This window comes from Haemaphysalis longicornis, unplaced genomic scaffold (assembly GCF_048455015.1).
Source record: "Haemaphysalis longicornis isolate Haplotype H1 unplaced genomic scaffold, Haemaphysalis longicornis Haplotype H1 scaffold_1, whole genome shotgun sequence".
Classification (NCBI taxonomy): Eukaryota; Metazoa; Arthropoda; class Arachnida; order Ixodida; family Ixodidae; genus Haemaphysalis; species Haemaphysalis longicornis.
The window spans coordinates 106,180,175-106,205,193 of NW_027526203.1; the positions used below are offsets into that span (position 1 = coordinate 106,180,175).

Consider the following 25,019-nt stretch of genomic DNA (forward strand, 5'->3'; position numbering starts at 1 on the left):
GCCTTGTAAAGACATATACCTTGTACCCTGCAAGAAACTACAGGCCGGCAAGCAGATGTTCTGCCAATAAGACAGCTGCAGTAAAGCCTGTTTGAAAATGGTAGCTACAAAATTCATCACCCAGGGCCCTATTCTCAACGCACTAAATTCACCGTGAACGGTGAATTTGCCAGAAGTATTTTCTAGCTTGCAATTTCGGTCACGTGTTTCCGGTTGACAAAGCGGTTGTGGGTACTGAAAGTGTATAATTCTTGGCCCAGCAATGAAAAACTAGACTAAATACAGCGGACCTGTTTTTTGCTATTCAACAATACGGCTTGTACGTGACCTCTCTGTGAGTGGCTGAAAAGATGTGACATAATTTGAACAGTTGGCAAGAACGTTTACGGCACACATGGGCAACTTCAGCCTGTGTAAAAGTGACACGAGGTTACGTAAAAGCTTGAAAATGGCGACTGCTGTTGCCGTAAAATAGGGAAATTTTACCGACCTTCAGCGCTGTGAAAACCCCGTGAATTTGCAGCAGGCGCAGTTTCGCATGACGTGCGGTTGAAAGCTGTTTCCTACCAAAAGAAATTATAGTTCTGACCATTTCCAAGTCAGCACGATCATGGAGCATACAAATAACGTGCCATATTTTGTTTTTATGTTTGCCAACAAAATAAAAATTATTTTTTTGGTGTAACAGCAACATAAGAGGGCAGTACAAGCCTCTCCATGACAAAAAGAACCCAATGCATGGCATTTGTCCATATTCGATCCTCCCAGTAAATTGCCATAATATAAATCAAGAGAAAAATAGCACTTTTGAAAACTGACTGTTTTATTCATTACTGTGCTGATTGAAGTCGAGCTTGATGAATGAGTGAATCGTTGGCATTTGTATGCTCAGCAGTTATTCAGCGTAGCGCTTCGCTGCCCTTACCACGTCATACAACCAATGGTCACGGCCGTCTTTTTGTGTGATCACACCATAAACATGGAACACAGCAGCAGACGATAGCGTGGCGGTGATAACGCAACAAAGCTTGCATTGAAGCAGAGAGCTCAACTACATTACTAAAAGCAATTGAAAGAAAGAAATATATACGGTAAAAAAGATTGTCTCTAGCTCAACATATTTTGCTACCTTTTGTACCGTTACTTCATCGCTTTGCGGTGTTGATGCCAATTTTAACCTGAAGAAATGTTTCCCTTACCAGCCTGAGTTTGTGCGGTGTTGATGCCAATTTTAACCTGAAGAAATGTTTCCCTTACCAGCCTGAGTTTGTTTTTATATCTTTTGTGTATAGTACCTTGGTTGTGATCTTTGAGTGAAGATTCAAATTTCACTACATGTTGTCATTGCTATACGTGCATTATGTCACTGATTGCTTAGGTTGTGCTCCTACAAAAAACATGGCGAATTCACTGTGAATTTGTGCAGTCGAGAATAGGGCCTCCAGTTGCACTCTGGAACCAGTTTTCAGTCTGTTGTTTGATAGACAATATTTTGGTTGTGATCCCAAAAGAGGCTGAAAAATAGTTTGCGAGGTTCTCTGGCAGCAACCTGAAAAATAGGTAGCTGTACGTATTTACAAGAGAAAATACCACAGCTTCATGGCGTCTTGCTTTATAAATACTCAAGTTGGCCATATTTGAGTGAAGCATACTTTTGGGACCACTATACTTTTTTAAATTAGGGAACTAAATTTTGTATAAAAACGAATGTATACAAAAAAGCACACAGTACCCAAACGAGTACCAGCGACAAAAAGTGTGTTATTTGCCCAATTTGTTTCTTTCTAGAAATAATGTACATAGAAACACTTTTTACGAGTGTACTTAATCACCTTATTTTGGCTGTTTACTCCTCAAATGCTCCACTCAAAATTACAACCTACCGTCAAAGAAACACCACAAAGCAAAGGAGGATAGAGTTTATTTTGATTGCAAGAAAATAAGCTGTATTCACATGATCGATGACAAGACTTGCAATACGCTTGGCTAAAATTATGCACATAAACAAAACAAATATCAGCCCATTAATAAAACCAGGAGGGAAAGTAGACCACATGAATGTCACATACATCAACAATTACGTCACAAAAGTTCACTTACAGAACCAAGCACAATACTAGTGCTTGAAATTGCCGGCATTTGGCTAAGCAAAGGAAAAACACAAAATAACTTTGGTCCCAAGTTCCTTTAAAAAAAGCTCATCAGTTGCAGACATTTCAAAATAGTCGCACTGGGGCTAAACAGTAGAGGACTATAAAACTGCTCACAAACATTTTGTTGCGCAGGCTGTTTGTCTGCTTTAAAGGTACGCGGAAGACATGCTGCAACTTTCTTCCACTGACGAGATTATCACAACGGAATAACATCACATTGGCAGACTTCAATCAACTAAGTAATACACTCGGGCATACAGAAGAAAGGGTGGCCATCCACTAATTACTTCTCACCACTTATGATGTGATGCCTCTCTACTTGGTAATACTCAAGATGAACCGAAGGCAAACAGAATGAGCAGCTAGCTTTACTGCTATTCCACTTGGAGTGCTGAACTGTTGCCAGAAAACTTGCCTATTGCTATGGCTCCTGTTTGTTGCCAAGGTCCCAAATGATATTTAACAATCCTTGACTCAAACCTTAAGTGTTGCCAGAAAACCTCGTAACCGAGAGGTTCAGACTATTTCTTAAAGTTCTTCCTGTCCCCTGAAATGTTCTGTTCACAAAAAAAGGCAGAGCAAACATACCTCCCATTAGCAACACATCTCACTGGAAAAAAGTGCACACAAAAAATGTAATCTGAAAGGGGGCATCAAGGCAAAATACAAGTTTGTTTCATTAAAACGACTGCCTCCTCTTGATTTACAAAAAAAGTGATTTATCACAAACTACAACCACATTTATCGCAAACTCCAAACGATGAAGGTACTAAAGAAAAAATATGACCCCCCTCCCCCCCCCCCCCCCCCCCCCCACAGCCACTTTCCGACAATTTTAATATCACAGTTTTGTTCGTGTGACTAGCGATCACGGAACTTAGCCTTTACCTTACAAAGCACGTTATTTTGCACACACAGCACCAGGCTACCCTCCTCTGGCGTGCCCTGCATCGCTCTCTCTCAAAGCTCTTCTCCAACACCACTGTTTATTGGAGCGTGATCCTCTGCTCGCGCTGATTTTTAACAGCGGAACTGTTGTTACTGGGCGTAAGTTCACCACTGCAGGAAAGAATGGCCTGTTCAGATGCAGGGGACCTGCCCTACCTTGTGGCACCTCCTGCAGCATGAACTAATTTTCTAGTCAATTCTAAAATTGTGAGGTACATCACTTACATAAGAGACATCTGCTTCCTGTATATAAAAACACACAGCAGACACCTCACCGGTTGAGTACAGACAAAGATTTTTTCCTGGAGGTGGTCGGTTACACTTGTGTATGTACTTGACATGTGGGAAGCCAGACTCGGAGATAATGAGCTCCTCACAAATGAACACCACCATTCGCACATCCAGCAAGGCAGAGCATATATGGGTCACCAGGCAGTACTTCCCATCATTTACTTTGACACAAGACGTGCACGTTTTTACTGGTCTTGCATAGTGGTTTGTGTGAACATTGATGCCATTTAAACAAGCACGGGCATAGAACGTTATGCTCGGAAGCAACCCGTACTTATCAACAAAAAGTTGTTGCACTAGGCTGTCAACACGCACTGACAACAATGGTGCACCTAGAACTAGAACTTTCTCTGGACTGAACTTACGGGCACTCACAATTTTATTCTTCCTGCCTTCTAAGAATGCACTCAGCGTAACAAACTTTGCCGCTGTGGCCAACCAGGATTTCATCACACATCGTTCTGCAATTTGCAGAGGAACACCTTGGGCAGCTTTCACATGCTTAAGAAGTTCCCCATTCGCACTTTCAAAAGGAAATGTGGAGGTTCCCCATAGAGGCCCAACCATTTCAACACTCTTCGACAGGTGAAGGAGCTGGTGAACGTTGTAAGTAGCTCCACTTGGGCCATACAACGTGTACATTCTAGAGACAAAACACACAAGCAACTTCTCAGCCTCTGCTATATCCCTATCATCAACGGATTCCTGCATAAGAAGAAAAACTGCCTGACAAAGCAGAGCAAAGTGCGTCAAAAAAACAACTGGCAAAACACCCTTGAGGCATGGCAGCGAGTAAAAAAGAAGCCAGTAAAACCACTCAGATGCTTTCCACTGAGCTCGCTCCTTAACAGGCCGTGGAAGGCGGCAGAACGTGTTAGGGGGCTTCAGCGAAACAATGCGCTTGTCTAGGACTTTCTCATGCTGCCCAATGTACCAAGTATTCCCTGTTGCAGTCATCCATAAATCTAGCAACTGCTGCGTGACACCTTCAAGAACACAGTGCATCACATCTGGGGGCATGCAACACACCATGTTGAATCCCTTGAGCTTCATTAGCGGTGATGGGCCCCTCATCCCACGCACATCACGCTCCTGGCTGTTGAATGCTGCTTGCATGTCCTGCACCATGCTCCTATGCGTGCGTAGTGGAGCTGCTTGTCTGGAAGGAATCCAACGAATCGTGCCTGGAAAAATACACATCGCAATTAGGCTGGTAACATTTACAGTTTAAAACTCTCATAGCACATAAATGTGTAATTTGTGCCCATGCAAAAAATATATTTGCTGTAAATACATACACACACACACACAGACGTGCACGTGCATGCATGCACACACACACATACACACGCACACACACGGTAGAAATACATGCATGCAGTAATAAGCATAGACTCCAAACGGCCAAGTTTGCCGGGAAAATGTGTTAGAAGTGGAGGACCTGCACAACTTCAGAACGGCCGAGCCACGCCGCCGCCTTAAGCGTTGGTGACCGCTATTTTGCAAAGGTGAGTGGCATAACGTCACTTACACACATATCTGCTAATAGAACAACAATAGCAGACACAAATGTCATTTTAAGAATCCTCTAACAAAACCACGTGCTGAAGCCAGCATATCGCCCTTGCTTATGAATACAGTACGGTGGCACAACTACAAAGGGTGTCGCCAAAGCTGTGCATTGTTTCGTAACTTTTTTTTTTATTTAAGAAACTCATACCGGGCGAGCGTATTTTTATGCTGATGTGGAATGCAAGCAGGCTGTTAGCTGGCTATTCTCCGTGTTTGGTCGGTTTAGCAGATTGCTGTAAGATACACATACCGGGGGAGCAATGCAGTATGCTGGACTGTACAATATTTGGCAGGACTTATGAAACAAAGGTTGGGCCATGCAGCAGTGATAACCAAGATTTACGTTAATGGACTGCTGCACATGGCTTCACTTTAGGCAAATGAAATAACGGCTGATGAGCAATTACCTAAACACGTGTAATTCAACCATTAATGAAAATTTTGAACTTACGGTCTACGGGAGTCCCCTCTTCAAGGCACCACGGGCAGCCGTAGTAGGCGTTGTATTTCATCATGTTCAACATCGATGCTCTTGCAGGTGAGTCGACACAGCAGCATGTTACAAAGAAGTTTGACTTCACAGGAATTCCCTCATACTTCCACACTAATGTTCCAATCCGGTTGAAGGCTTCGACAAAAGCTTTCAAGAAGAGCGACGCTGGAGGGTGCTCCTTTGCAAACCAAAGCCCTCCGATAAACACTTCTCTGAAACGAAGGTTAAACTCCAGCTCGTTCATCATCATCAAAATGGGCCACACACTTGCCCTGGCCGACTTAAAGACAGGTGCACCATCTGTATTGAGGGTAAGTGTAATGTCACTCCACCTCATCTGCAGCTGCTTCCTGATGCTGAGATAGATGCGTCCATGGGTAATGTCTCGGTATACTCCACCCACAGGTGATGCAGCATTCTTCAGCCTGTCGTAGAGGTGGCAAGTGTGGCGTGATATGACGTCATACAGCTGCCTTCTGAGGTCAAAAATAAGAAAAAAACTTCCCTTCTTCATTAGCTCTTGGTCAGCGCTTGATGTCCGGCATATAATGCAGTTGAGATCCTCAGACCTGTTCGGATTCTTTTCACCAAGGTACGCTAGGCACGTTTTGCAGTAGAAGTGAATACCAATGGATTTCATGCGATCTTTCCACAGTTTCCGGAAAAGAAACTTCGAATCAGGGACTACACTGCAGCCGCAGAGAGTGTTAACGAGCTTCAATAGCCCCTCCACTTGAGACCAGGACAGCCCTGCGTAGACAACATATGACAGGATGAGTAGAAGGGCCTGAGCCTTTGACATTCTCTGATTCGGCAAGGTTTCCTTTGAGCACTCCTCCAAATAGCTGCGAACATCTTCGTCGTTGAGGTCCTCACTGCACTCTTCAGCAGGTTGTTCACAGCCTTCCGAGTCGTCTCCGTCAATCCAGGAACCATCTTCAGCATGTGCAGGTTGTTCACAGGCTTCCGAGTCGTCTCCGTCATTCCTGGAACCAGCGTCATCCACACCACGAGCTGCACAATCACCGTCTGAAGCACCGACAGAAGCTCCGGCAGTGCACCCTTGGTTACCGCTGGACGCCTGCATCTGTTGCTGCTGCTCACCGTTCGTGCTGCCACCATCGCAGTTGTCAGCGCTGTCATCTTGTCCTCGCTGTTTAGAACGCTGGTTATGGAGCGTCTGCCTGGGAACCTCACGCGGCTGACCGGGCTCCAAGTAACGGCGGTACCGCTTTCTCGGTGCTGCGCTCATTCCTTCAAAGTTCAGCTGCGTGCCCGAAAAAGGACTGATGCGCACTTGCCTTCACAGAAGCGACGAACAGAAAACAGGGGTTGGGAACGGAGTGATTACTGTAGTGCCTTAATCCAGTCTCAGGCAGCGTAATTACAGTTGTTCACAACGCTCAGCAAGCAGGAACGCAAAAACAAAGCACCGCAAAAAGTACACCATGGCGGAAACAGAACCTCACTCCAAACGAAGCACACCACAAGTTCAACTCGGCTCACAAGCCATTCTGAGTAAATGTGAAACAGTAAAACAATAATTACGTGCGAAACAAATCCTACGTTGTATGGGTACAAGATAGAACGCGCGCACGCACAATTCAGATCGCCAACACGGTTGAGATCGGGGTGGGGTGGTCCGCAGTCAAGGCATAGCCGCATAGCCTCAAAACAAGAAAAAAAAAAGGGATAGTGCGCCAGTTGTTGTTAAGCATATTGATGTAAAATTCAAAAAAAAATTTGCAGCAAAGTATTAGTATCAAAGTACGCATTTACACATTTTAATAAAACACTTTCTTTAAATATAGTTTTTAAACAACCAACCGTAACCCAAAAAAAAAAAAAAAAAAAGGGGGGGGGGGGGGGGGGGCTGGAGCGTTCAACGGGCCAGCGTATCTACGTTGACCAAGTCCTCCTTTGAGAAACAGGAGAGATAGCGCCAGCCATAGGACACACACAATTCCTTTAGCCTTTGTTTTTGTAGAGCCTGTGCTGCTGTTTCTCATTGTCCTCCTATTTTTGTTTCGTGTCTCTTTGCCCCTTTTTTTTGCTTCTCCTGGTTTCACGTTCGTTGTCACCTTGCCCGCCAAACATGTAACCGACACATCCACTGTCAGACCTGCTCCTGAACCATGTGTAACACTCGGCATGACGTGTATATTTATGTGTAAATAAAGTTATTGTTTCAGAAAAAAAAAAAAAAAAAAAAAAAAAAAGTCGGTTATGGTATGTTTGGTTAAATTACATGCGGTTTCTTCCACTTCATGGGACCGAATGTCACTAGTTCGAATCGAGATCGTATTTCGATTTTTTTTTTTTTTTTTTTAGTGGCTTGAAGCCGGTATTGCCGAAGTTCAACCATCGCCTCAATGCAGGAGACGATGCTTCAACCCGAGAAATAGAGCCAAAGCAACTTGATAACGCTGAATTTGTCTTTGTGTGAAAAGTTGGTGGCCGCTGTTATCAGCCCAGAGACCTCTTTTTCTTTTTTTCTTTTCTACCGACGAGGCTTCCTGTCGTGGTGTGCCGGTGCTTCTCTCTGCTTCACCGGCCAACTTATTTACACACGATGCAATGGTGTACCAGTGCTTTTTGGGGTGCCGGGCCAACGACGGTTGGATGGGCCCACAATAATTTAGTGTGGCTGCCATGTTTGACGACTTTCTCTGTTGGAGTTGCTAAGCAGCTGCCCAACATACGGTAGCAATTTTTCAACTAAAAAGGTTTACACGAAAAGGGTGCGGGCCACAGCCACACACGCGCTACTTAGAGAGGCCCAAATTTCTGGGATATGGAGTCACGGGTAAAAAAAAAAAAAAAAAAGATCGAAGGTGGTCCTCGTGTAAAAATACACGGTTCGTTTAAGTGAAGCAGAAGTGTCCTGCATAGCTGGCTCTCGTAGCTCGTCCATGCATGATGAAAAATTAATGAGCGACGACGATCAAGCGTAGTTCAGGTAGGAATTGCACAACTTTTACCTCTTGCGTCACATGAAAAACGTGGCACATAGCTTAAATGACAACCTGCACTTTGCATTACGTCTGCACCATGCGGCCTTCCTGGTCCTCCAGGGGTTTTTTTTTTTTTTCGCCCTCGCTTGAATGAATTGCCTTCATTAGTTCATTTTTGTTGATATGTAGGTAGTACCGCTCACACGTCTTGTCCACATTCACCTATTCATCAAGGAAAACACCCTTTACGCCGGTGCATTTGTGCCTGGCAAGCACAAGTAACTTCATTCGTTTCCAAGTGCTGAAGTACGTACGTCCACCAATCGTTCGTCAAACGCAGAAGGGTGTATGAATGGCTGAATGGCTTGTTGGTACACTGTAACTCCAAGAAAACAGCTCAGACGTTGGGATTAAGCAAGAAACTCACAACACAGGTGCTGTGTTGCGTGTTTCTTGCTTAGTCCCATCGTCTGTGCTGTGTTCTTGAAGTTCCTCAAACAGTTTCTTTAGCCCTTCCATTCCTCTACCTTTTTATACGTGACACAGGCCAATTAGTGGCACAGGGCAAGACAGGGCAAAACACCGTCTCACAAGTAGGCTGCCGGGACAGCGGGACCACAGCCGCAAAACCGGGACTGGTCCCGCCTAAATAGGGACGTCTGGTTTACTGCAATCGATACGGTATGATGGAAATGAGTGAAATTGTACGCCTACGTAACCTGGAACAACGTGTTCTTAGAGTGCGTGTGTAGAGAACGAACGAGTGATTAACATGAACACTGCTGTCTGTTTAGATATGGATGCAAATCGGACATGTACGTCTCTAACCCTGGCTACATCACGTCCGTGACGTCCGTGCGGCATGTTCGGCCGATTAATTCTACAAGTGTGACAATTTCTTTTCAGGTGCTTGCACGTCGTAGCCACAGATTGACGAGCTTGAAGGAAAAAAAAAAACATACAAGGCTTTCATATGATTAAATGCTTTGAAAAGTTATGTTCTTGGGTTGCAAAGTAATTAATTGAAGACTTGCTTCAAGCTTGATGATCTCATGTTGGGAGGAAGACGGACTTAAACATTTTCCGATCGTTTATTCAAGCTGCAGTGTTATTATGCGTGTAATAAGGCAGGATAAATTCATTCCGTGGTGTTTTTTTCAAAAAATGAAAGGGGCAAAAAACTATACGTTATTGAAAGATAACCTAGCGCAAATTTTAATTTGGGTGAGTAACAATGTGCACACAATGCCTACATGCAACGAACGGCAAGGTGCGACGGTGCCTACAAGTAAATCTCTAGGATGTATCACTCCTCCGGACAGCGCAGCAAATATTCCTGCACCATGATTATTTTGTGTTATCTATACGCGTAAGCATTTGATATTATAATGAAATTACATCAGAAACACCTTGTAGTGCCCCAGTTTATTTTTATTCAAGAAAACTACAATTCCCAGCGAACTACTTTCCACGCAGCGGAAGAACAAACTGTGTGGGGGCAAAGGGGTGCGTGTGTGTGTGTGCGTATGTGCGTGGTGTGTGGTGTATTGTGTCTGTGTTGTTCGCGGGTTAGTCGTGGTTAGTCGGCATTTAGTCGGTTTCTCGACACGCAGCCATGTATCTCGCGATACAATATGAGGGCGAGTCCGAGAAACACGTGGTAAAGCATGACACCGTCAGTAATTTTGAACCGACTGACATTGACGACTACGACAAAGCCAAGTTCTACGAGGCGTTTTGGGAGGGGGACGAAAAGACGCAATGCGGGTATTACCGCTGCAGGATTTTGTACATGGCAGGTGAGTTGATTTTCGTTGGCGTTACTTCGGCTTCAAAGCAAGTGTTTTACTTTGCATGCAAGTGGATCCTTGTAGCCCATGTACCACTTTTTTTGCACTTTTGAAGGTGCCAGACTAATTGCAGTGAATGAGCCTATAATTACCGTTTTGAATAAATTATTGGCTGGCGCAAACGTCGAAATCACCCGCCACTCTTGTACCTAAGGCTGGGGCACTTCGATTTGCAGTCGCGGACTCTCCGCAGACTCCGCGAGAAGCAGTCCGGCGTTCGATTTTCCCATGTATCCTTATGGCTTCGGGGAATCCTCGGTCTACACGCGGCCCGGCTGCCGCCGTCGTGGTATGCGTGCCGTACTCTTGAAGCTCGCCTACAAAATCGCGTCGGGAAATTGCTCGCTCGTTGGCGCGCGTACCGTCTCGCGGCCCTAACTCACGCCCTCCGCCGCGGTTCTATATTTCATCCTGGCACAGTTCCCTGCTCTTTAGAGTAAAGTTCATGGCGTAAGTCATTGTCCGTCAACGATAAATGGAAGTGCATTGCTCAGTCCACCCCTATTTCTTATGGCGGCTGAAGCAAAATACGTGTTCATCAGTCAGCTGGACTCGGCCAGAAAGGCTGTTTCTGTTAGAGTTCGCCGGCTTTTTTTTTTTTTTCGTTCAGTCTGTGCAGCTTGGCTATCCTTTTCTAAATGTGTCTTACGCATGCAGCTACAGTTTAAAAACTGACGATAAAGATGGGCCACGTTTGAAAAGGCGGCTTGCTTTCTAAAGTATTGTTTTTTAAGCAGAAGGTCGACTTCCTACGAAAAATGCGTCTGCGGAACATGTACTAAAGAGATGAACTTTCAATATTGTGAAGCAAAAATTGCCTTGCACTGTGCCTTCAATGTCATTGTTCATCTTTATCACAGACACCACACGCGAAGTTGAGCTGTGGATTGAGAACCGCGGCAAGAGCCGCAAGCGTGTAGGACAGGGTCCACTGCAAGCGACGAAAAAGGTGAGGTCACCGTAGCTGCCATGTTTGTGACCCACAAGCAGGGCGAAAGGCTGCCCACTTATCTGGTGCTCTTATCTTTCGGAGCACTTAAAAAGCTGAAAGTGGGTTGCAAGAAAGAGTCGTGATGATGTCATGTGTAAGCTATGTATAGTCACAGAGGTGGGCCTTAGTGCTGGCAACGTTTCAGTCTTTTTTATGGGGCCATATACATAGTGTTTGTGTGACATAACCTCTGTTGCTATTGCACTTTTACTAATCCCTGGGTACCTAAGCATGCCCGTCACGTGGTTCACGCACTGCAGCTCATGCTGGTGTGCTGTGCAAAAGAGATGCTCTATAAGAACTCTGATCTTGTAGACAGCCATTTCCTGCAGCCAGGGCTCCAAATCATACATATAGCATTATCCAAAGTAAAACTAGAAAATGGGCCTTGTGTGGATGTTACAAGTCTCCCTGTCTGCATTATTCATTAATAGATGCGCCGAGACAGACAAGAAGGAAACAGATTGCTGAAGCATCTGAGAGCAGAGGCAGCACATGAAAATGAGGGAGACCTCATGCTTGGAGCAGACCTGCAAAATGAGCCGGACCAAACGGAAGACCCTGACCAAGAAGTAAAACTACTGCGGGAAGCGGTGCAGGAGCTGCCAAAGCTCAAAAGGGACCTCGAACAAGCACGGGAGGAGGTGGACACGTTGCGCAAGTTGAACAGAGATCTGCAGCAATTGCTCTGCGAAAAACTTTTTCACCATGGTACGCAAGCGATATCTGGCCTAATGTTTGTTTTTGTGCATACTGTGATTTTCTTCATCTATGTACTGACCTGGCTAGTGCTGGCTTCTAAGTAGAATTCGCTGTTGTCTACGAGAGCACTAAGTTCGTTACTTGCGTTGCTTTTCATTCTAAATAATACAGACTGTTCAGGCCTTTTAGATGCAATGCTGAGAGGAGCATCTCTTGCCGGCGGCCCTGTCCTGCGTCTGTTGTCGTCGTCCGCGTCCGCACAGCTGCGTCTCTTCTCCGCTCACCCACTCTCCTCTCGCCGTGATAGCGCGCCCTCTCCCCAACATCTTTGGCGCGCGCAGTGTGGCGCGCTCTCTCACTCCGCCGATGGGTGGCGCTGCGCGCGGCGCAAGCGCGCTGTGTGCATGTGCAGCGCCCTCTCTTTCCGCGGTCTCCTCTCCTTCAGGCGCGCTGCGCATACAAGCAGAGTGCCGCGCTCCGGCCGGTCTCTGTCGACGGTCGCCCGCACTACGCTCTCTCTCTCGCATTACCCGACGATTGCTCACGCAATTCGAGTAATCGACCCAATGGAAACGCACAATGGAACCCCCTTCAGCGTCGCATCACACCAGGGTTCCCGCGAGGGGAGGTGGGCGTAATTTTTTTTACAATTAGCTGTTGGGAATGTGTGAAGAGTTTCAATGTATGTTAGTGTCGCTGCATTAATGTTTTATCAGCACTCTGGCGTGTGACACATGCGCTTGAAATTAAAGAAAAGCATGAGGGGGAATTTCAAGTTTGGGTTTTACGTATTGAGGCTATTTTGGGCTGTAAGGTTCATGTATCATAGTGCAGGCCTGTAAAGTACTTTGGACAACATGCCTCAGGTTCTTCACAGAGTGCTGAAATCTTCCACACTACCGTCCTGGTTCTTGCCACCAACAGAAAAAAAACAAGTCGCTTTAGCTGGCAATGAACCACCATTATTTGTTCTGCTGTGCCTTTTGCTGGTGCACCTGGTTATGATAAGAGACGGAATGATGAAGGTATTATGAAATAAGCATACAAGGATTGAGAGTCTGCAAAAGTTCATTGTTTGGTTTGGATTGGACATTGTGATAGCTGTGCATTTCAGAGAAACTGCAGAATACAATCTGCTCAAGCAGTATTGTACACTGACATTGCCCATGCTCCTGCTATGCTGCAGTGCGCACTATTACCTTCGACGAACCGGCACGTGTCACTGCAAACTCAAGCACCTCTGGCTGCATGTCAACCCGTCCGAAGGAACCCACCAGCAGCACGGCACCTTCTGCACTGACCGGTAAGGTTGCAAATGCGACTTTCTGTTTTTGGTCAGGGGGAATTTGTTGCCTTGATATCTGAGAATGTAATTTGAACCTAACAAGATTTTGAGTGTGTTTGTTCAGTCTAAGTACAGAAAGGGCATTTTTAAAATGGCCACAAAGACAGAAAAAAAGTTAGTTCATTAAAAAGTGTTTTATCCCAATAACAATGATGCCACTCTTATCGCAAACTTCAAACAAATAACCTAGATTTCGGTAAAATATATGCAGAAGTTTCAACTCCCCATGTGGCGTCACAGAAAATTGTTTGTTATTGGCAGCTGCCGACCTAAGCCTCTGCTAGATGTGCAAAATATGAATTTTGAAATGCAGAAATGAAAACGAAACCGATGTAAACTTTGTGAATGGTCCCGTTGCAACATGGCCTAGAACGATGTGCTATGGCAGCTAAACGGCCTAAAGTCAAAACCTAACTTTGCAAACGGGCGCTACTTAATATTTTTAACCAAATTTACTAAACATTACTGGCGCAGAGCAACCTGTCTCCCAGTTCAATATTGGTGCCATGATAACTGAAATGAGACGTGTATTTGTGAGCAGCACAAATTATTCTCCAGTAGCAGTGACGTGCGATGACCACTCACCATTTGCTCACACAGTTCATGCAAGTTAGTCCCAGAAATTACATTTCTGTTTGATAAATGAAAACGAAACGTTTTTTAAAAATTCATTTTTTAAGCTATCTCAAATAGCTTTACCTGTTACAGAAACGCCATGAACAGTATGAAAAAGGGCGCCAAAATTGTCGTTTAAATGGAACGGTTTTTCATAGCCGCAGTAATGAACGAGTGAAAGCTGGGTGTTTTCGCTCAGTAAATAAACCTATATGACAGTGCAGCTCTGAAAAAGGTGACCAGCAACTTGAGATGCGAAACGACGGAGAGAATTGCTTTATTTCTTTGAAAGCTCTTCATTTTAAACTTCAGTAATGCGAATACATGGATAATTAAAACTGTACAATTTGGTCCGGCCAAGTCTCCATAGAAGTCTATGCATAAGGAAGCCTGTTAATTTGAACACAGGCAGGTTCTGCCACGGGTAATTGGAAGTACGGGCCATGGTGTCAGCGACTTGGCATCTGACACATGGCAGGGAAATGCACTCGCTGCCTATGCACAAGACTGTGCCCCCTAGTATTGTAATTAAGGAAGAAGGAAGAGAGAAGATGAAATGGGAAAAAACAGATTTTCCAGGTAAAATTGGGTAAAATTCTAGTCTTCATTGCTGATGACATGGCTGTGGACAGAGTGCGCTGGTGTGGTGTGTTGACAGATGACATAATTGCTCAGGTCAGAAGCACCTTTTGCCGCCACTGTATATTTATTTGCTTGTTAGATCACAAAGTGCTGGATGTCACCTTCAAGGGCAAAAGGCAGACACCAATTACGGACCTAAAGGAGCACCAACACGAAATTTCAAAGCTGAGATAACTACTTAAAAATGCTTCCTCTTTATCAGGAGATATCTCCCAGCAAGTTTCAGCAGCAACCGTTCGGCATAACATATTTTAAATCCACTTTAATCTTCGCCCGCACAAGAAAGCCCAGAGCGCCCGGGCTGACATGACATCATCTGCTACTTGCCCCATACTGTCGATGTCAAGGCTCCCGTGACGAAGCCGACGTGCTGGCTGTGGTTGGTGCGCACTGCTCCGGCGTGTGTACACGTCATGGTTTTGGGACTGGCGTCATGCTGCCCGGGCATGTGGGGACGGTGAAGACCTCGGCTGGTCTGGGTGCACGCGTGCGCTCGCATGCGCGTCCAGAGCGGCAGCGGTATGGCAAGAATGGTGGCCGCTCGGTGTCCGTTTTGTTGAAACCGAAACTGACACGAATAAATGACGCCGTTAATGAATGCTTCTGCTGCGCTCGACCGTCCAATGTGTCAGTATATGATTAGTGGTCTGGTAGGCGAAAAAACTTAATACCAAAATTTCGTGTTGGTACTCCATTAACCAAGAAATTCTTTGCCTTTCTGCTTCGCAGTTGCAGTTGGTTGTATTCAAACTTTGACGGCTTCCCTTTACATTTGAATGAACAAGCTTTCACTGTGTAAGCGATGGTGTACGTGCATTTCAAAATTGGAACCGAGAGTATGTAATGAACGCGAAATAGTGCAAGGTCACTACAAATTGATAGCTGCAGCTTACACCTGCCGTACTTTACAGTGTGAGCATTGTCCGTGTGCTTCTGCTAAAGTGTGTGAAAATTTTCAGGCACATCTGCTGCAAATGATCGTGGAAAAGGTGAAAGCGCAAGTACACCGGCAGAGGCAACATCAAAGAGAGCAGCATCACTCTCACAGTTTGGTAAGATTATGAATCCGAAATTTTTTTTTTTGTGAAAAATGAAATTCCCCTTATATCCGATGCGCCTGCTTGAACCCAACAAAGTAGGTTCTATCCAGCTCCACGAAAGGTGCGCTCGTATAGAAACACTTCAGTAGACGTTGGCTGTTGTGCTTGTTTTATTTTTTAGTGAACAATCGGGGCAGGAGGAAACCGGACTGGTTGATTCTAGAAATACTGACATTTGCAGCTTGAAAATGTAGTTTTTCGTGGGAAGGTTGGAGGGGAAGGCATTGCAAGTCTGGAATGGTTGAAGTGATCATGTGCAATTTTTGCAGCATTTTCTGCACGTGCCACTGGAACGGGGGCCGGATTCCGGAATGTGCCACCACCCGCTGTGCCACCACCAGCTGTGCCACCACCGGCTGTGGCACCACCGGCTGTGGCACCACCTGCTGTGCCACCACCTGCTGTGCCACCACCTGCTGTGCCACCACCGGCTGTGGCACCACCGGCTGTGCCACGCAGTGATGATACAGTGCCTACACCATCTGGTAACATCATTGCTTTGTCTTAGTGCACCTGTGCTGCTTTTCTAGAAACTATTGTACCGAATGCTCAAAGCCAATTAATATCAGTGTTTTTTTCTATTGTCACAAAATGGATAAGGGGAAATGTCGAACAGAACTAAGTCAATAGTGCCATTCGCAATCTGTGCTTGTGGCTTTGTATTTTTAGTTAAAGGGACCCTGCAACACTCTTTGAGCAGTGCAAGTAAACCTGCGCGACGCTTAGATTACACTGCCAGGAATACCTGAGCCAAATATTACACGTGCACGTGAAGCGGTGAGCGCGCAAATCGATGTGAAAGACGTGGAAAAACCAACCGCTCTCTCTTCAGTTGTCCTCATTATGCATGGCCCGAGGGACGTCACATAGGCCATGGCTGCCCGATCGGCTGTCACTGGTCAACTTCGCGGCTAGATTCTCCCATTTCCGTCGTCGTCATCGCTGCGTACGAACCTCTTCTATGCCTGAACCTGTAGGCACAGTTTTGCCGTTTCTTTTGTGTTTTGAGTGCGCGCGGAGCTTGAGTGATGAGCTCAATACTTCCCTTTCAACAGGACCACTCGACTACAAACGTTTATTTCTTCAAAAACGACCTACCAGCCCGAGCGCGCACTTGCGAGCAGGCCCCCATGCCTGCTTTTTTGTGGCACCAGACCGGAAATAGGCCCCTCCGCGTTGCGGAGAAAAGGAGAAAACTATCCGGCATGTGATATATCGAAGGCCGCCGAAGAGAACGCCGCGAGCAGCCCCCCTCTCCGGGAGAGAGCGCGCAGCTTTCGTCGCGTTGCCCGCGGTCGAGTTGAGAGGGAACGATTATGCGCGATTTCTCATTGCGCGTAGTTTCGTTAATTGTGAACGGATTTTCATAATTCTTGCGGGAGGAGATTTCTGGGACAATAGACTTTATCCCAAAATACATTACTAGTAGTCGATGGCAAGTGTTGCAGGGTCCCTTTAAGGGTGACGTCAGAGTTGGTGGCTGCCTAGCTGTTTCAATGCTTTGACCTAACTAGCTTTGACCTTACCTCTAAGTAAAATAACTGCTCAAATTCCATTTCACCGTTACATTGAGGCTCGTTAGGTAACCCCTTTTCAGCATGCATTAAGCACCATGAACCTCACCTCAATCTCTCTTCACTGCTGTCTTTACCCCTAACTTGACCTCACCTCATCCTCCAGCACCAAATTGGTTTTCTCCCTGCAAAAACGCAAAACGCACCCCGAAAGCCACAGGCGCGCTGACGCAGCCGCGGAGACCACCCGCGCTATGCGGGTAGCTCCAGCGACCACTTCTAACCTCTCGCTGAAACGCAACTCGAGGGGCATATGAGAGGGGCATGCGAGAAAAAAAGCGGATAACGTGGGCGAAAATTTCATTGTAAAACGTGACGCGCTGCTTACGAAAGCGCCCAACAAATATCCTCCGTGGTTGTAAGCCTAATCGCCTCTGGCGTTGCCGCCGCAAGCCGCCGCTTTGCACTTCGTTCGAGTTCGCTCATGCTTGTTGGGTTTCGTCGTCCCAGCAAGCATTTGTGAATCTTTATGAGCCTTGCACGCGCGTTTTTTTTCACACCGGCGTCCGCGATTGCGTGCCGGCGGCGGGAAGTGACTCGCGCTGCGTGCGGCAGCCTGACCAGTTTCGTCATGGTTTCGCCAATGGGGAGGCGCGAACCCTATGGCGGGAGCTTCGAAGCGCTCGGGGATGCCGGCTGGCTAGACGATAAGGCCGCCGCTAAGGATATTTGATGGGCGCTCTCGTAAGCGGCGCGTATGACGGTTTACATTGAAAATTTAATGCTTTCCTGCTCACCTCATGCTGTTCCGCTCCCGTCGCACTCCTCCCATGATAAACACACTAGAGGTTTGCTCAAGTCAACGTAAATTTACCACGGCACCAGGCCGGGTGCCTCAATGCCAGCACTGCCGTACAGCAGAGACACGCGTGGATCAAGGCGCCCTACTTCAAACGTTTCCCTTTACCCTCGTGCATTCCAAGCGAAACATGGAACCTTTCATAACTGTTGCCATTTGATTTCTTAAAATGCTACCAGAAGCTATAGTGGCAGGGGTGACAGCAGGAGATGGAGTGAATTTATAAAGGAACACTGTAAATATCACTTATGTATTAATTTTTTGCCTCATATTTGCATGTGTTTTTGTTCAACAATGTTGACAAGTACAAACATTGCCACCGGACTTACACATTAAGTTTTGGCTGTGGGTATGTAAATCTATTGCACAGCTTCTTTTTCATTTTGGCCGGCTGGCTGAATCGAGTCATAGGCAGACAGGCAGACCAAAATTTCTGCGTTTTTGGTAGCCCAAGAAAGACTATTGTCTTTGCATAATTCAAAGCTTTCTCGAATGACAATCTGACAGTGGCATATGGAAGTGGGAAAGGACCCATCATATTCCCCCCCCCCCCCCCCTTCCTTTTGAACTGTTTGCTAAAGGGGATGGCTTCGTGACAAAAAAAAAATATGTGTGGCCTTTAGGCCCTAGTCAGCTATATATGACAAAATGCGACATCTCAGCCTACGAAAAGTAGTCCTGGAGCATTCCGGATTTTCAACGACTGCAGTGTTCTTTAAACTGAGCCGTGCGGGTGCCAGCGTAAATAGCTTAAAAATGCCCCAGTCAACACCATGACAGAAAAGGGCTTTTATTATTGCACAGTCAGTTTTACTGTTTTCACTAGAGATGTCTGCACTTATCACAGCATTTATGTTATTTTCTCAGGATCAGCACTGGCTGCTTCATCCAGCTGCACAGTGAGCCCTGCTCCCACAGCAGGAAATGTGGCGGCAACAGCCTCGGCTTCAATTGGTAAGATCTAAAACCCTACTTGGAGGAAAAGTGCTTGGAATGTTCTATATTCAAGCCTGCGTCGTATTACTCAAAAATGATCATGGCGTGCATTATAAATATAGTATTTGCAGCAAAAGTTTATTGTTTAAAATGGTCTAACGTTTTGATTCTTTGGTACAAACTTTTTGCGGTGCGGAAATTTTACCCACTTTCTGGCCATTCCTGTCCTCAACTATTTTGCCAGTTTCTAGCGTCGCAAAGGAAAACAAGGAAAACTTATAGGATATCTATTTTTTCTCTTGCATTCTGCTTGCAACTCTTTTACCGTTGTTTGAGCTGCATGTGAAACCGCTAGAAGCATTCTCCTGGGTGCAGGTTTTTTGCAGAAACCTCCAGGGTTTCTGCAGGTTTTGGAGAAAAACAGTCCCTCATGCCTCCTTTTGTTTTTCTATCGCTACAAACAGCACAGTCCTTGCTGCTTCAGCCTAGGAGCTTGTAGATGAAATGGCACGTCCCATCTAGCCTTTTCTCGCACCTCATACATGCACATGGGCCCCGCGTTTGGCTCAAACCCTCAGATCACCCACCAGCTGCCAATTCAGGCTGCGGCAATACTGCAAGTTTCGCTGCTCTTTCTCGCCATGATTCTGCAGCTCTGTGTGCCTCCAAATAAAGCTGTTGACAATCAAAACCTCTAGATGACAGGAAAAATGGTTCTATTACCATTTTATTGTCCCTCTACTAGATGCATAACTCGCAGAGTAACGATCCGCATAGGGCTGTCTCCCACCACCGTCACAGGTCTTCGTTGCATGCTTTTGTCGAATAACTCGCCACTAACTGATAATGGCACGCAATTCTCTCCCTCGTAGAAGTCATTGTCGCCTTTACTAAGTGCACCCCTGTAGAATGCACGCAGCGAGAAAGTGGCCATGCTTTTCAGTGAACAGCGCACATTTGAAAGCGCTCTAAAATCCAAAAGGCCCGTTCTGAACATTGTGCTGCACTCTAGTGTGAAAAGAAGAAATCTTCAACAAATGTCACATATCCCTCAAGAGATGGCACATCATGTATATAAAGAATGCAGGCACATCACAGCGAGAAAAACCGTGAAACTTAATCTTGAACGCCCAAGCCAGATGTGGCCCGACAGCGGACCGCTACGGCCGTAATGCGTTCTCGGGCAGGACCTGACAACAAACTACAAAGGGTTAAGGACCATCTATTTCTGTTATAAACTTTACAGTGATGGGGCTGTACTTGAACTTGGATGTGGTTTTGTTGTTGCTTTTGTGCTGCACGTACTCCAAAAAAATGTGCACCCATAATAAATTCTTATGGGTCGTCGTTTTAGCATCTTCAAGGCCGCATGTTATTTAGTATCTCAAATGTAATTTGTTCTACTTCCCCACCCCCATCTTTTGAAGGACTTGGCACTGGACTGAAGGCCCCTTTGCTGTCAAAGAAAAAACAAACAGGTATGGGCAGCACATATTCTTTGTAGAAAATCCCACTTTTCGTTGAGGTATACACACATAGGTAATTGGCAAGGTTAGTGGACTGCTTGCAGCCTGGGTGGCTGAGTTCAGTACCTTCCCATCTGTATATGTGCCCAGAATGCTTTTTGCGGCTCAAACTCTTTCTGTTCATTTGTTTACGTAGCTTTGCTACGAAAAAAACTTTTTTTTTGTGAAAGACGGTGCCACATTTTAACTAAAAAAGCATGGAGCAGTAGTGCGTTATGCTCAATCAGCCGTGCTGTTGCCTTTGAGGCTTCCTTCTTCCTTTATGCTGCCTATTTTAAGCAGCCTGATCTGCATATTAAAGATCACTGAATGTTTTGTTTTGACGTACATGTGAAAGTTTCCATTTTCATGCCTTATGGTGGCATGGGGGCAGAAAACTCTTGAACAGAGTGTTCGTAATGCCATTGGTTTGTGCACACAGATAGCTGGGCTACACAATTTTTTATCACTTCTGCTGCTTCACAGCGTGATAAAGCGCTCACATGTAGTTTGGCCGGTGCTTGTGGGTTACTGCTGAATTTTGGTGGGCTGTACGGCCCTTGATTTTTAAATAATATCATGTGAGCGTCAACCGGCAGGTGATCAGTGCCTTATCACGGTGAGCAGCAGTGAAATGAGTGAGAGTATTTCGCGTGTACATAACGATCCCGCCAGTGCATCAGTCGTCTGCTAGGCTGCTCCCACAAGCATAACACAACCCCTTTCTGCTGGTACTCAGGTGGCTGTGTTCATCATCATGAATAAAGTTCACGCATTTCGAAATCGTAGTCATCGCATAGCAATGAAGATAGTTGACTAATTATGACCGCCGAAGCATTGAATGGCACCCTACACATTGAAAGTCTTTATGCCTGCCATTGCTTTCACTCCCAACCTTCTTTGTTATTCACCTGGTTTAGTTACTGCATAATATTGTATATATAACCTGCTGTATATGATTTGTGCCGTGAGGGTTTGTTACTAGAAACTCAAAAGTCTGAAATTTTCATTTTGTACTTCTGTTCCCTACAAAACAGATTTCTTTCTTTTGTGGTCTGCTAGCAGCTACGTTGTGTTAGAAATGCCTGTGTGTATCATGCTAACAGTTGCTGTTTTTCACTTTGCAGCTTTGGGAATTCCTGATGACATCGACAGCACTTGTGGGCAAGTGAACGAGGCTGGTGATGTAAGTGTATTGTTGGTTGTTCCGATGTGTTTCTGTTGTTTGAAATGTATCAAAGTACCAATTAAAATTTTAATGGGTGCTATGCTATACCTGACTGCTTATGCGAGCATCTAGTGAAGTGTGTTGGCATGGACGGGCTTCAAACGGGTGGTGCTAGGAAAATTTACTATTTTTTTCTAAACTATTTTATTCATAAATTCAAGGGTGGTGTGGGATATTAGGGTGTTTTTATTCTGCTGGCCCATATGATGTCACTCCTGCCCATAGAACGTCACTTAGATGCGAAATATAAGTGTGTTAACACTCCTCCCATATTTTCAGTTAAGTGCCGTACTTGGTTTGAATGGAGGTGGGTGAGGTACTGGAGCCTAGTTCTTTTAAATTAAGCAAAGTTGTATTTTGCTTTTATGGTCCCTATAACTTGTAGCTAGGGTTCGCAGTGCTTACGAATAGTTATGCCTGACTTGGTACGTCTTTGTTTTTGCAGTGGATTTGTTTCATTCTTGTGACAATCGTGTGCACCGCAGTTTCAATTCATTTATGGCATCCTTAAAGCCCTGAGGGCATTATATAAGTTCCAGATTACTATATGTGATCATACCTTCCGCGATGGCTCGGTGGCTAAGGCGTTGCGCTGCTCAGCACGAGGTCGCGGGTTCGATTCCCAGCCGCGGCGGCCGCTTTTCTGATGGAGGCTAAAAGCAAAAACGCCTGCGTGTACGAGATTTCGGCGCACGTTAAGGATCCCAGGTGGTCGAAATTAATCCGGAGCCCTCCACTACGGCGCGCCTCATCGCCGGCGTTGCGTCGGCGCATTAAACCCTACTATCAATCAATCAACTATTTGTGATCATGCGTTGACAGCTGCCTGCAGGTTTGGAATTCCTTTGCACATATTGAGCCACTCCTGGTTTGCAGGTACACCTGGGGCACGGGGTCTACATCGGCCACTCAACGTGGGTCAGCCTTATGTCCACACCAGCGGACAGTACGTTTTGTAAACGGCTTGCAGTGGCTCTTTGGGGACCGGAAGTCCTCGCAAAGAGGAGCCTGACGGGCAGCGCGTCAAACAAAGCGGTGTCCAAAGGCAACAAAACCACTTTCAAAGCCCTCTCGCCGCTGAAGCTGGCTGGGATGTCATGTAGGTGTATACAATTTTTTTTTTGTTAAAAATATCAATGTTCGCGCTGTGTCTATGTGCACCCATAGCATGCACCAATTCTCAACTTAGCACCAATTAAAAATATAAAATAACTATTGTTTTGGGCATTGAGCCAAGTCATGCTGGCTTTGTTTCTTGCTTACCAGCACTTAAACAGTGAATATTGCATGTGCATGTTTGACGGGTATTTGAATAATTTTTCTTGTGTCTTGTGCTTACATTGACTATGTTGGGATGGTTTTATTGTGCCCCTAATTGTAAAGCACAGTTAAGTAGAAAAATTAAAAAAAAAAATTTGACGCTGATTCTGTGGCGTGTGTGCAAAGCATTACACCGTGTACCTGGCAGAAGATATCTTACTTGATGCACGCAATTGTACCAGCAAAAATTCTTCGTCCTTCATAAACTTTCTTATCTAGCTCCTGCTGGAATTAAATATTCAGTGCCTTGACCTTCATAGTTTTGAATGCGAGGGGCCGTTGGTTCATTCTCTGCTTATTCGTGAATACTACGTGGAAGTGTTCGTGCTCTCAACAATGTTTATGCTAAGGGCCAGTGAAACCTTGCGTGAAAATATAGGTCTGCTTTATTTACGCAAATCACGTACCCATGTCTTCGGAACATGCACTGACAAAGATCTGCTCTATATGCAGTTGTACCTGTGGAAGTATAACCACTGAAATGGGGGGGGTGGGGCAATTACAGTAGAACACGTGGAACAATTGGCTAAGGTATGTCCAGAAGGAATGGGCATATCAAAATTTATTCCAGGATGTATATGGATTGTTTTGGATTAGGTAAAGTTGGATTTCGGGAGGAGTTCGTTTCATAGCAATGCTGCTGGTTGCTTTGGAGCCAGCTTCGGTGTGGCGCTCAATAGTAATGCACGCACAAACTTGAAGGCTACATTTAGGAAAAGAGGTGCGCATTAGAATCATGCAAATGCAGAACATAGCTGGCGCTCTGTTTTTTGCTTGCCTTTTTCAGCGGCTTTCTGGACCTACCTGGAGGAACAAAATTGCCCCACCGAGGAGCGCTTCAAGCGGCACAAGCTTCTGAGCCGGTATCTGGCTCAGAAGTGCTCGGACCTGCGCCGCTAAGTTGGTAAGGAATGCTAATGCCCATGGTGTTTCTTTTACCAAAAGTGCTTTAACATAAACTGTTAAGGCGGGGAAGCTTTATGCGTTTTAATGTTTCTTGGTTTCACTTTGTATTGATTGTATTGCTCGTCTTTTTTTTAAGTAGCACATAGTGGGGCAGTGTAGTTGCAGAAAGCGGCCCTTGAATGAGCCGCTTTTTGCCCAAAAACCGTGTACCACTGAAAGTCATTTTGCACACCTTTATGGTTAAAACGCTTGTTTGTTTTTTAAATGCAGGGTTCATGGTGCAAAACTGTGCTCGACAAGTGAAGCCATGGCAGTGCCCAGAAACTGTTGTAAAGAGTGGAAAATAAAATGAATAAGTACCGCAAACTGCTTTTTTTTTCGGACTGTGATCAGGCATGTGCAGTCTGCGTAACATCTAACTTTTGGATTGCATGCGTGAATGTACCACTTTTTGCATTGCTTACATTGCCTTTTGGTACAGCTTCCTGAAATCAGTTATTCACTGAAAACAATTTTAAGCTTCTACCAGAAAGGCGAGAATGCCCACAAATGCTTGTTTCTTGGACATATTTTTATTGAAATTGTTACGCATATCCTGCATACTTCAGGTACCTAATAGAAAAAGCATCATGGGAAGTAAATTTCTTATGCGAAACAAGTTGAAATTCGAGACATGACAAGATTTACTACAAAAACAGACATGACAGGATTTACTACAGGACAGGATTTACTACAGACTACAGGACAGGATTTACTACAGACTACAGGACAGGATTTACTACAGACTACAGGACAGGGTTTACTACAGACTACAGGACAGGATTTACTACAGACTACAGGACAGGATTTACTACAGACTACAGGACAGGATTTACTACAGGACAGGATTTACTACAGACTACAGGACAGGGTTTACTACAGACTACAGAACGTCCCATTCCCTCACAGGATTATTGTGTCGTATTTTTCTGTTGCGTTTTTCGACTGGGCTAGAAGAAATGCTGGGGAGAAGTACAGATCAGTTACGAAGGGACAAAACAACAACCCCCCAGCGAAAAGGTAAAGAGAAGAAAAGAAAATTTTAGTCGCCACTGG

The 25,019-nt window shown here is 45.3% G+C and overlaps 2 protein-coding genes across 6 annotated transcripts in view; one reads left to right on the forward strand and one right to left on the reverse strand.

Moving 5' to 3' along the window:
* Positions 1 to 25,019, reverse strand: part of Exd (PBX homeobox extradenticle) — a 486,337-nt gene that overhangs the window by 78,416 nt on the left and 382,902 nt on the right. The gene's annotated exons all lie outside the window — the stretch shown is intronic.
* Positions 9,913 to 24,289, forward strand: LOC144178665 (uncharacterized). The gene is made up of 12 exons (XM_077706675.1): positions 9,913 to 10,210; positions 11,122 to 11,210; positions 11,687 to 11,963; positions 13,141 to 13,257; positions 15,516 to 15,608; positions 15,926 to 16,141; positions 18,897 to 18,983; positions 20,393 to 20,443; positions 21,598 to 21,656; positions 22,575 to 22,797; positions 23,806 to 23,922; positions 24,195 to 24,289. Exons 1-11 carry the CDS (start codon positions 10,027 to 10,029, stop codon positions 23,916 to 23,918), a joined length of 1,509 nt encoding a protein of 502 aa, XP_077562801.1. The 5' UTR covers positions 9,913 to 10,026; the 3' UTR covers positions 23,919 to 23,922; positions 24,195 to 24,289.